This window comes from Macaca thibetana, chromosome 9, assembly GCF_024542745.1.
Source record: "Macaca thibetana thibetana isolate TM-01 chromosome 9, ASM2454274v1, whole genome shotgun sequence".
NCBI classification, from domain to species: Eukaryota; Metazoa; Chordata; class Mammalia; order Primates; family Cercopithecidae; genus Macaca; species Macaca thibetana.
The window spans coordinates 93,398,814-93,411,172 of NC_065586.1; the positions used below are offsets into that span (position 1 = coordinate 93,398,814).

A 12,359-nucleotide genomic window follows, 5' to 3' on the forward strand; every position below is an offset into this window, starting at 1 on the left:
CCCACACACGCCCCCACCGTGCCAGGAAGGCTTCACCCTCCTGTTTGAAACCTCTGTCCCATGCAGTATGTGCTGGGCTCCGTGTGGGGATACAAAGTATGAAACTGACCAGTTGGAGGGAAGAGAAACTCAGACAAAGTCAATCAACAACCAAAAGACAATAGAAAACACGTGACCGGCCATGTGCAGTGGCTCACACCTGTAATCCCCGTACTCTGGGAGGCCGAGGTGGGAGGATCACCTGAGGACAGGAGTTCGAGACCGATTTGCAACATGACAAAACCCCGTCACTACTAAAAATACAAAAATTAGCTGGGCATGGTGGCATATGCCTGCAGTCCCCGACACTTGAGAGACTAAGGCAGGAGAATCGCATGAACTCAGGACATGGAGACTGCAGTGAGTTGAGATCGAGCCACTGCACTCCAGCCTGCGTGATACAGCGAGACTCTATCGCCAAAGAAAGCAAATGACCAAGGGCTGAAGAGTCCAGGAAAGGCTACAAAAGGGGCTTTGAGCTGAATGCTGAAGAGCAGGGGATTTGGAAAGGCAGAGAGAGAGGGGAGGGGTCCTGACAGCCTCAGGAATGCCTGGGCACCAAGGGGGACAGGAGATTGGAAAGTATACAGGGGCGAGAGAGGAGCAGAGAAGATGCTAGACACGGAAATATAACAGGTACATATAAACCAAGTACATACGCTGTACCTGTTACACCGATTCATATTCATTCCAACCTGCAAAAGTGGGTATTAGGATTGTATGATATCCACTCTGAAGCAAGGAAATGGAGCTCAGGAGAGGCTGACTGAGTGGCTGCAGTCACGTGGCTGGTGAGCTGGGTGTATGTGGAGCAGTGAGGCTCCAGATAGGAGGTGCAGTGAGACAAGGGCCCAAGCTCGCAGCAGTGGGAACCAAACAAAGGGAAGACAGGTGTGTTCCTGAAGACCTAGGTGTTTCTTAGCTAATGGGTGGACATGTGGAGAGGTGCCACGAAAGACTAAAGAGGGCTCCGAGATGCCACACCCGAGGGACTCCCTGGCAACATGAGCATTGGGATTGGGAAGTTGGGAGGGTTTCAGCCTCTGGCTCTTTCTGCCTCTAAATCATCTTCAGGGCCTTAGCCAAGTTTGCATTTAAAAAAAAAAAAAAAAAGAGGAAGGAAGACAAGGAGAAAGGAGGACAGGAGAGGAGGAGGAGAAAAACAGAAGAAAGTAACAGCGCATCACACACAGTAAGGGGAAGTACCATTTCTGATAGTTTCCTTTGAGTTAATTTTTTTTTTTTTTTTTTTTGAGACGGAGTCTCGCTCTGTCGCCCAGGCTGGAGTGCAGTGGCCGGATCTCAGCTCACTGCAAGCTCCGCCTCCCGGGTTCACGCCATTCTCCGGCCTCAGCCTCCCGAGTAGCTGGGACTACAGGCGCCCGCCACCTCGCCCGGCTAGTTTTTTGTATTTCTTAATAGAGATGGGGTTTCACCGTGTTAGCCAGGATGGTTTCGATCTCCTGACCTCGTGATCCGCCCATCTCGGCCTCCCAAAGTGCTGGGATTACAGGCTTGAGCCACCGCGCCCGGCCTCCTTTGAGTTAAATACATACTGTATAAATGGCTCGGTTACAACATAAAAAGATTTCTTAATGTTTCTCAAAAAAAGTTTGAGAAACTCAAAAAGTTTGAGGAAGCTGCCGAGAGAAGAGTTTCTTAGGTCTGTTTTTACCCACGCTTCCTCAGCAAGAGGTCACCAAAGGAATAAACAAACACAGTGAATAAATGAATGGACAAGCGTGTTGGGCCCCACCTTTGGTGCCTTCCTCTTCCTCCGTCTTGTTGCCGTCTGCCTCCTCCCTTATGATCAGCCGGCCATCAGCGCTCACCTTGAAGCCATGGTCCTTCTTCCTGCCCCGGCCTGGCCCTGGCTGTGTGGCTGGGATGGAGAGTTTGGCATGAGGAGGTGGAAGGCCAGTCCCATGCTACTCACCCTCATCATGACCAACAAGCCCATCTCAGGGACCCCAAACAGGCACCTCCCAGCCCTGTCCATGGGTCTGCCATGGATGCCATGCCCTACCCACCACCTGAGAACCTGGCACCATGGCAAGTCTGTTTTCTGAGTGCACGGGCCAGCCCTGTGCTTACCCAGGACTCGCTGGGCCACCTTGGGATCCAGGAAGTTGAGGGGCTCGTCCCCACCACCCTCCTTCAGCCATGCCTGGCTCCTCTGTCGCGCCAGCTTCCGCTGCTCCTTGCCCCGGCTTCTTTCCTCCTCCTCATTGTCCTCCTCGTCCTCTGAGTCAGCCAAAATCTCCTCAATGCTAAAGACAGAGAAGTCCCCAGTCAGAGCGCCCCTGGGAGAGGCGGGGGTCGGCGGGCATTGCCTGGGCAGGCCCTTGGGTTGGGAGACACGAGGTCCCATGGCCCTAACATGGTCTCACCTGTCACCTTTGCCCTGGGCGGGCTCCTCCTCCTCCTCTTCTTCCTCCTCCTCTGTGGCAGCCTGGCTCAGGGCTCGGTGCCTCTTGGCCCGGGCCTCAGCTTTCCGGATGTTGACCAGGACTTTGTGGTACTCCTCGGGCAACAGCCTTTTCACCAGCTCAAATCTGGGGGTAGCAAGGAAGGGCTGATGAGAGGCACTGGCCGGACAGCACAACCCAGAAGTAGTGTCCCTGGTAGGACTGGAAATCCTCGGCTCCTTGCCTGCCCTATCCCCACCCCCGCTCAGTACACAGACCCAAACTTGCGGATGAACTTGGTGAAGAGGTTCCGAAGCTTCAAGCGGAAGTGCCGCCGCATGTCATCTGAAAGCTTCCCAATGGCTTCCATCTGCCGGACAGAGCACCGGGCTTTCAGGGAGGCGAGCCTTCCACGCTGCCCCCCTTTCACTGCTGTCCAGCCCAGGGACGCACGCAGGATGATCAAGCCCAGCTGAGGGGAGGGTTAGTGTGGCCCTGCTCCTGGCCCACACCCTGGCCCAGTCATGCTTCCCTTGGGTAGGCAGGCCCCATCCTTCCTCTGCACCCTCCTTCAGGACATAGGCCTGAGCACCCTCGCAGGATGAGAGCTTTAGTCTTCTCAACAGTGCTTGGTACTTGACATATATCCTCTCCTTGAATCCTTGGACTACCCCCGAGATATAGGCTATCACCCTCTATTTATAGAAGAGGATACGGCGGCACAGAGGGTAAAGTGTTTGCTAAATGGCCATAGAGATGGGAGTTCAGCCCAGACTCATCTAACACCGTGGCTCCTGCTTCGCCCCTAGCACCCCAAGATTTCTCTTGGTCCCCTATGTCCCTTCTATCTCACTGCATTCTGCTCTGGTTGGATTCCTCTTAAGCCTTAATCTGGCCCAGTTTGGGTTACATGTGCAGGTGGCAGATCTTCTTATCTCCAGTGACTCCCAAATGGGCTAGGGGATAGGGTCTCCGTGTCTACTCTTTTTTTTGAGACAGAGTCTTGCTCTGTTGCCTAGACTGGAGTGCAATGGCATGATCTCAGCTCACTGTAACCTCCACCTCCCGGGTTCAAGCAATTCTCCTGCCTCAGCTTCCTGAATAGCTGGGATTACATGTGCCTGCTACCACGCCTGGCTAATTTTTGTATTTTTAGTAATAGATAGGGTTTTACCATGCTGGCCAGGCTGGTCTCGAACTCCCAACCTCAGGCGATCCGCCCACCTCAGCCTCCCAAAGTACTGGGATTACAGGCGTGAACCACTGTGCCTGGCTTTTTTTTTTTTTATTTTGAGACACAGTCTTGCTCTGTCACCCTGGCTGGAGTGCAATGACATGGTCTTGGCTCACTGCAACCTCCACCTCCCAGGTTCAAGCAATTCTCACACCTCAGCCACATGAATAGCTGGGACTACAGGTGCGCACCATCATTCCTGGCTAACTTTTGTATTTTTTAGTAGAGATGGGGCTTCGCCATGTTGGCCAGGCTGGTCTCAAATTACTGACTTCAAGTGATCCACCCGTCTTGGCGTCCCAAAGTGCTAGGGTTACAGGTGTGAGCCACTGCTCCTGGCCTCCCCATCCACTCTTTGAAGGGCTTCTATAAATCCTTTTTTTTTGAGACAGAGTCTTGCTCCGTCACCCAGGCTGAAGTGCAATGGTGCAATCTCGGCTCACTGCAACCTCCACCTCCTGGGTTCAAGTGATTCTCCTGCCTCAGCCTCCCGAACAGCTGGGATTACAGGCACCTGCCAACACGCCCAGCTAATTTTTGTATTTTTAGTAGAGACGGGGTTTCACCATGTTGGCCAGGCTGGTCTCAAACTCCTGAACTCAAGTGATCTGCCCGCCTCAGCCTCCCAAAGTGGTGGGATGACAGGCGTGAGCCACCGCAGCCAGCCAGGACTTCTATAAATTTGAGTAACTCCATGATGGATTACTGCTCTAGCTGTTCTCCTCACCTTGGTCCCTAGTTAGGCTGCAGGCTTTGAGGGCAGCGGGAGGGCATGCTGATTCTCATCTGTCCCTTCCTATCCTGAACCCAAGGCCAGACCCAAAGAAAATATGCAAGAGGGACCTAGAGGTCTGATGTGACTCAAGCCAGTGGCACATGGGAAACAGGCAGCGGGTACAGAGAACAGCTTGTCTGGAAGCCTGTCCCAGCCTGGGCGAGGATTCTCTTGGGCAGGAGAGGGCCAGGGACCCTATACCAAGGGGCTCTTCAGATCCTTCTGCAGCCCAGCAGGGGACCCAAAGGAACAGCCTCTAACCAGCAAGGTCAAAATGCAAGATGGGGAAAAAAAAAAAAAAAAAGGCAAGATGAGGGGGTCCTGTGAAGGGAGAGCCCAGCATCTGAGTCCCACAATCTGGAAAATCTCTGACCTCAGTTTCCCCATCTGTAAAATGAGGAGCGGCCCTGCCCGTGGGTCTCTGCCCTGAAGAGCCCCTGTTTCCTTCTATGTAGGGCTCTGGGGTGAAGAAAGCCACCTGGGCAGTGTGCCCCCTGCTCACCTCCACCTGATGGGCATTCCCCTATGGGTCCCTTTTAGGGCTCCTTAATGACCTTCTGGCTACAAAAAGAAAGTTTGAAACTTGCTGGCCTTGAGGCTTGCTGGGTCCATGCCAGCAGCTCAGAGGCCACCCTGCTACCTGCTAAGGGGAACAGGGACACTCACCACCAGCTGCACATGCTTGGCCAGGTGTGCCATATCCATGACAGTCACCGCCACCTTGATGAAGCCCAGTGCGGACTTGACCACATCACGGGTGCGGGAGGCCAGAAGCAGGCATACGTTCTCCAGCAGCTGCTCCACTGTGCTGGTCCCCATCAGACCTATGGCAGTGAGGGGGTCACTGTCTAAGACCTAGGACCCCACCCAGACCCAAACCCTCCCTATTGGAAAACAGCCACTCAAGTGTCAGTAGAAGCTGACATTGAGAGCCTTTCCATATGTCCAGGATGGTTCCAATCATGCTCCATGGAGTGGCCTTGGGTCCTTTTATCACCCTGAGGTGGGTGCTTTTTTTTTTTTTTTTTTTTTTTTTTTGAGAGACGGAGTCTCGCTTTGTCGCCCAGGCTGGAGTGCAGTGGCCGGATCTCAGCTCACTGCAAGCTCCGCCTCCTGGGTTTACGCCATTCTCCTGCCTCAGCCTCCCGAGTAGCTGGGACTACAGGCGCCCACCACCTCGCCCGGCTAGTTTTTTGTATTTTTAGTAGAGACGAGGTTTCACCATATTAGCCAGGATGGTCTCGATCTCCTGACCTCGTGATCCGCCCGTCTCGGCCTCCCAAAGTGCTGGGATTACAGGCTTGAGCCACCGCGCCCGGCCTGTGGGTGCTATTTCTTGCTTCCAGTTTAGAGATAGGAAACTGGGGTACTACAAGGCTAATCAAGCTGTTCTAGGTCTCATGTGGTTGCCAAGAGGCAGGACTAGTACTGAAATTCAGGCATCGGCCCTAACCGCCTCCTAACCACTCTGACAGTGGGATGCAGGGCCGCTGGACTGCACAGTCACACACGGGGACAGGCCTGAGGAAGGTGCCTTGGCGTAGCAGCAAGGGCGGGAGAAAGAGACTCGCAGGAAGGGAGACAGGGAGGCAAGCTGGGCTGGGTGCGGCTTTTCTTCCTTCCTCCAGGCACCTTTTCCCAGTTCCAGGAGCCACCTTATCCTGACCTTTCGGGCGTCTTCCTACCCCGAGAGCTTCTCAGACCTTCTAGAAATAAGCATTTACCTTTAAACTCGAAAAGGAGGTGGGTCAGGGCCAGGATGCTGCAGCTGACCATGGTCACCGCGCCCACCAGGCCAGGGTAGATCAGGACGAGGTAGCGCTGCAGGGCCTCTGGGGACAGAGACCAAGGTGGGTCAAGCAAGAAGGACCCATTAGGTAGGGGGACTGAGGGCCAGAGAGGAGCAGCCTGCCCAGGGCCAGGGCACAGAGCTCTCTCCACCTTTTTTGAGGGGTGCTTCCCCACACCCAGTCTATAAGCAGAGTGTCCACCCCCAGCCCGCATCACCCGGGCCTCACCTTCCTGGTTCGAGCCAAACCTTAGGAAAGCATGGCCCATCTCCACGAGCAGCGCAAAAGCATTCTTCCGTGCGCCCACCGACACCTCCTTGGTGCACAGAATCACCTGGCCAAGACAGCCCCATCAGCATCTGCTCCCTAAGCCATCTGGCTGGGCAGCGAATCGAGTCCCCCGACCCCCATTACTGCCCTCCCTGGATCCTGAGGCCCTTAAGAGCTACATTCCAGGGAACCTCTCTAAAACACACCTGCACACTCACCTCTGGGACGAGGGCAGTGATGAACTCCTCGTGCTCAGCTGAGAGCTTCCTCACGATGTGTAGGAGGCACTTCAAACGGGGCTGTGGGCAGGGGGCTACCAGTCAGGACCCCTCAATGCTACCTCCACCCCACAAGCCTCAACAGTGGCTCCTTTCCTGGTGTTGCCCTAGAGCCCTCACCCTCTTGGCGGGCGAGGAGGTGCTTCGCAGCGAGTCCAGCAGCGTCTTCTTCAGGTCCTCCAGGTGGCTCTGCACGAAGAGGGCCCCGGGGCCCTGAGGACTGGCACACACCTCCTCCAGCACTCGGTAGGCCTTCTTCTGCACCCCGTGGGCCTTACTCTGGCAGACAGGAACAGGTGAGGGAGGCCTGGGGCTCACCCCCGTCCAATGCCATCCATGGAGCATCCCCCAGTACTGGAGGGATTCTGAGCAGAAGCGGGCCCTGCCCCGCGGGGGCTCACGTGGCCTGACATAGGACCAGTGGAATGTGGACAGCAAGTGGTTAACTCCTGGGCAAGGCACAGGGGTTGGGGGTGTGTGCCGTGCGGCCCACCAATCCACTCCACTCGCCCAGCTCCAGACAGTACTCCCTCCAGCGGCCTGAGCTCATGGTGCCTGGCACGTGCCAAGGCCTGCACACCTGCTGCTCTTTCCAGCCGGAGCACTCCTCTCTCACCTTCCAAGACTGACAACTCCTTGCTCCTCTAAGCCAGCTCTCTGTCACAATCCCCCAACCCCCAACCCCAGACACCTTTCCTGAGGTGAGATGACCTGGCCCTGGATTTCCATGTCCACCTGCAGTGCTGCCCCAGAGCACTTCTCATACTATTAGGTAACTGCTACTAAACTGTGGCAGTGGGGGCAGCTTTCAGGGGGTCAGTGGTGGGCTGAGATCTGCAGAGTTGCTGGCCACAGCAGAGGGCATTTCAAGCCTAGGACCTAAACCCCGCAAAGGCACAGACGGGGCCTGTTATATCAGGGGGCCTTAAGGCAGCTGAAGGAGGCTGCAGCAGGGGTAGACGAGAGTGGAATGGGTGGGATGAAGCTCAGGCTGGTCTGGGATGGGCCTGGGGAGTAAGCCAGGCAAAGAAGCATGGCCTTGGTTCTACAAGAGTCACTCAGCAGGCAAGGCCTAAGCACTGCTGTGCATTTCAGTCCCTTTGGGACCTACAAGACAGATGGGCTACACAGGACACAAAGGGAAGCCACTGCAGGAGAAAGCAGACAGGGACCTGATTTTGGGAAGCAGCAAGGGATAAAGACATGAGAACAGGCCCCACCTTCCCACAACCCACCTGCCCCCAAGCGTGGCTGTGTGGGGCTCCTGGCCACAGAGGCTCACCTCTAGGTAGGGCTGGATGGTGGAGTACAGCTTGCTGATGGCGGCTTCGTCAGCACACGGAGCCAAGGCCACGACCAGGTCCAGGACAGACAATCTGCTCGGGGCAGGAGACCAAGGAGAGGGGTGGGGAGCTGGAGAAGGGCGCAGACTACCAGTGTTCTTATGTCTACTGGGTACGGGGAGGTGGGAGAAGTCAGGGTGAGGACAAGGGGCTTGAAGGAGCTCCTGAACAGTAATAGCTAGCACCTAATTGAGCATTCATCACGTACCAGGCACTGTTCCTGGTGTTTTACACTTGCTAACTCCTTCAATCCTCATAGCAACCTTGTTGCAAGAATGATTATCATGCCCATCTTACAGATGAGGTCTTAGAGGCAGAATGGATAAGTAATTTGTCCAAGGTCACACAGCCCATAAGTGATGGGGCTGGGATCAGAACCTGGGCAATGTGTCTCCTGGGTCCTTGTTCCTCCCTAGCAGACTAAATAGTCTCTCCAGGAAGAAGGAACTAGTCAGCACAGCCTCTCAGCACAGCCTAGACAATTAATACCTCAAGACTTCCTTAAATAATGCAAGAGGGAACCCACAGTGTTCTGCCAGATGCACCCTCCAGCTCCCTGGGATGCTCCAGCTCAAGTGGGAGGCCCTGAGCGTGTTACCTGGTAAAGTCAGAGCTGGCAGGGTCGAGCACCTTCTCACTGGCTTTTTCCAGGAGACTGTTCACCAACTTGAGGCCCCGACGGAATGAGGAGAGAGTCGTTGAGGAGGAGCGAAAGAAAGCAGCAATGGCAGCAGTCCCAGAGCGGCCTCCCCACCACCAGCAGCCCCCAGCCCTGCCCAAGCCAGGACTGCTGGTATGTGCTCCAGAACGCAGAGACCCACATGAGCCCTGGTGGGTAGGGTCTCTGCCTCTCTGACACTGCCCACCTGAGAGCTACCCTCCTCCCTCCTTCCCTCCCTCTCATGGCTCACCTGAGTGTCAGTGATGGTGAGATAAGTTCTGATGGTTTCCAGCACAGCCCGGCGAGGGGCTGGAGTGTCCCCGGCTGCCACGGGCTGCCCATACAGGTTGAAGAGGATCGGCAGAAAGTTCTTAGCAAAACGACTCACTTCAACACGGTCGGCCTCTGGCAAAAGGACCAAAGTTTGCAGTAAAGGCACAGGAGTTGACTGTGCCTCAGTGGCTGCTGGGGCTGTGGCCCAGAGGCCTTCTCTTAGGGGAGCTGGCAGGACTTGGAACCCACAGGTTGGGGGCTCTCTGTGGCAGGAGCTGAGCCAGGGCATGGAGAGCCTGCTGCCCCAGTGGCCAGTGGTCCTCAATGGCTCCAACTCCAGGGAGCCAGCAAAGTGGCAGCCACAGAGTAAAGCCTTCGACACTAACTGAACAAACCCACAGCAGCTGTCAGCACACTGGAAGTAAAGGTAAGAGGGAAGGGTGATTTCCAGCCTCCTACCATCCCCTGGGGTCTGCAGCAGAAGCAGCAAAGGATGAGCCCCAGAGGCAAGTCTCTGTGACTCTGCTTGGAAAGGAGCGTAGCAAGCCAGGGGATAGGGCCAGGGACCTGTGTCATCCTCCCCAGCCCCCACGCCCACAGCCCACACGTACCTGCCTGGCAGCCCTTGGTGATGAGGGTACGCAGGGCCTGGCACACGGTGACCCTCAGGTCTGGACGCTCGCTGATGGCCGTGCCCAGCGTCCGTGCCAGCCCTTTGAAGGAGGTGGCCACATCCGTGGGCCTCGTGCAGAATCCAGGCAGAAGTGTCCAGATCTGGAGAAGGAGGGGACAGTAAAGGAAAGTGACATGCAGCCACCCGTGCCCCTGTGTGCTTCTCCCCACCCCCTCCCCTAGTTGACCCTTACCTGCCACTGGAGTGTGTCGTAGATCTTAGACTCCACTGTGCTGCCTGCCTGAGCCAGGTCCATGGCTGCAGTGTGACACAGGGACAGAGTATGAGCCCAGCACCCTCCCAGCCAACGGCCTTATTACCAAACCAAACCAGAAGCCCAATGATGAGGACAGCAATATGGGTGACTTCCCCCCATCCCCATAAATTAAATCATACCTGTTCATTCTAAAATACTAAAATGAACCTATAATAAACAGAAAGCAAACGTCTCTTCATACTCCCACTCCCCCAAAGATAGCCTCTGTTTCTTTTTTTTTTGAGACAGAGTCTTGCTCTGTTGCCCAGGCTGGAGTGCAGTGGCGTGATTTTGGCTCACTGCAAGCTCCACCTCCCAGGTTCACGCCATTCTCCTGCCTTAGCCTCCCGAGCAGCTGGGACTACAGGTGCCTGCCACCATGCCTGGCTAATTTTTTGTATTTTTAGTAGAGACGGGGTTTCACCATGTTACCCAGGATGGTCTTGATCTCCTGACTTCGTGATCCGCCCGCCTCAGCCTCCCAAAGTGCTGTGATTACAGGCGTTAGCCACTGTGCCCAGCTAGCCTCTGTTTCTTGTAATTGTTTTATACTTCTTTCAACACATGCCCACTTTTTTTTTGTGTTTTTTTTTTTTGAGACAGGGTCTCACTTTGTGGCCTAGGCTGGAGTGCAGTGGTGCAATCTGGGCTCACTGCAGCCTTGACCTCCCAGGCTCACGTGATCTTCCTACCTCAGCCTCCCAAGTAGCAGGGACTACAGGCACGCATGCCACCACACCCAGCTAACTTTTTGTAGACACAAGGTTTCACCACGTTGCCCAGACTGGTCTCGAATTCCTAAATTCAAGCGATCCACATGCCTCGGCCTCCCAAAGTGCTGGGATTACAGGTGTATAACACTGCACCCAGCCACATGCCCACTTTTAAAAACATAAACAGCCCGGGCGCGGTGGCTCACGCCTGCAATCTCAGCACTTTGGGAGGCTGAGGTGGGCGGATCATGAGGTCAGGAGATCGAGACCATCCCAGCTAACACGGTGAAATCCCGTCTCTACTAAAAATACAAAAAATTAGCCAGGCGTGGTGGGGGGCGCCTGTAGTCCCAGCTACTCAGGAGGCTGAGGCAGGAGAATGGTATGAACCCGGAAGGTAGAGCTTGCACCAAGGACGGAGTCTTGCTATGTTGCCCAGGCTGTTCTTGAATTCTTGGCCTCACACAATCCTTCTGCCTCAGCCTCTCAGAGTGTTGGGATTACAGGCGTAAGCCACTGCCTCAGCCTGCCGAGTAGCTGCGATTACAGGCACGTGCCACCATGCCCAGCTAATTTTTGTATTTTTAGTAGAGACGGGATTTCACCATGTTAGCCGGGATGGTCTCGAACTCCTGACCTCATGATCCGCCCATTTCAGGGGTTTCTCCATGTTGTTTTAGGCTGGTCTCGAACTCCTGACCTCATGATCCGCCCATTTCAGCCTCCCAAAGTGCTGGGATTACAGGCATGAGCCACTGTGCCCGGCCTTACTTTCTTCTCTAAGCACTTCCTGTATATTCTCACAAGATCATGTGTGAAACCAGGAAACCATGCCCTAGAGCAGGGTTTCGCAATCTTGACAATGTGGAAATTTTAGGCCTGGTACTTTTTGTTGTGTGAGGCCGTCCTGTGCATTGCAGGGTGCTTAGCAGCATCCTGACCTCTATCCACTAGATGCCAGAGCACCCTTCCCGCAACGGTAACAACCAAAAATGTCTCCAGGCATTGCCAAATGTCCTACGGGCAGCAAAATCACCCCCCTTGTTGAGAACCACTGCCCTAGACCAGGAGTCAGCCAATTTTTTGTGCAAAAGGGCCAGTACTTTAAGCTTGGCAGGCCATATGATTTATATTTTTCTTTTTTTGTTTTTTGAGACAAGACTCTCACTCAGTTGCCCAGGCTGGAGTGCAGTGGCGCGATCTCAGCTCACTGCAACCTCCGCCCCGCTCGGGTTCAAGTGATTCTCCTGCCTCAGTCTCCCAAGTAGCTGGGATTATAGGCACCCACCACCATGCCTGGTTAATTTTTGTATTTTTAGTAGAGATAGGGTTTCACCATGTTGGCCAGGCTGGTCTCAAGCTCCTGACTTCAGGTGCTCTACTCGCCTCAGCCTCCCCAAGTGCTAGGATTACAGGTGTGAGCCACTGTGGCCAGCCTGCAATACATATGATTTCTATCACAATAACTCTGTCATTAAAAAGTAGTGTGACAGGCTGGGCATGGTGGTTCACGCCTGTACTCCCAGCACTTTGGGAGGCCGAGGCAGGCAGATCATCTGAGGTCAGGAGTTTGAGACCAGCCTGGCCAACATGGTGAAACTCCATCTGTACTAAAAACACAAAAAATTTTTAAAAAGTGAGCCGGG

The 12,359-nt window shown here is 54.7% G+C and overlaps 2 protein-coding genes across 3 annotated transcripts in view; one reads left to right on the forward strand and one right to left on the reverse strand.

Moving 5' to 3' along the window:
* PGAM1 (phosphoglycerate mutase 1) overlaps positions 1-12,359 on the forward strand; it is a 1,080,404-nt gene that overhangs the window by 1,007,683 nt on the left and 60,362 nt on the right. The gene's annotated exons all lie outside the window — the stretch shown is intronic.
* Positions 1-12,359, reverse strand: part of RRP12 (ribosomal RNA processing 12 homolog) — a 43,699-nt gene that overhangs the window by 7,492 nt on the left and 23,848 nt on the right. The window contains exons 16-29 of the mRNA XM_050802862.1: positions 9,938-10,002; positions 9,683-9,845; positions 9,049-9,203; positions 8,736-8,803; positions 8,077-8,170; positions 6,915-7,073; positions 6,735-6,815; positions 6,475-6,580; positions 6,181-6,288; positions 5,123-5,280; positions 2,726-2,817; positions 2,430-2,594; positions 2,134-2,309; positions 1,796-1,921 (exon numbers count right to left, since the gene is read on the reverse strand). Coding sequence (XP_050658819.1) covers positions 1,796-1,921; positions 2,134-2,309; positions 2,430-2,594; positions 2,726-2,817; positions 5,123-5,280; positions 6,181-6,288; positions 6,475-6,580; positions 6,735-6,815; positions 6,915-7,073; positions 8,077-8,170; positions 8,736-8,803; positions 9,049-9,203; positions 9,683-9,845; positions 9,938-10,002 — 1,716 coding nt within the window. The remainder of the gene's footprint in view (positions 1-1,795; positions 1,922-2,133; positions 2,310-2,429; positions 2,595-2,725; positions 2,818-5,122; positions 5,281-6,180; positions 6,289-6,474; positions 6,581-6,734; positions 6,816-6,914; positions 7,074-8,076; positions 8,171-8,735; positions 8,804-9,048; positions 9,204-9,682; positions 9,846-9,937; positions 10,003-12,359) is intronic.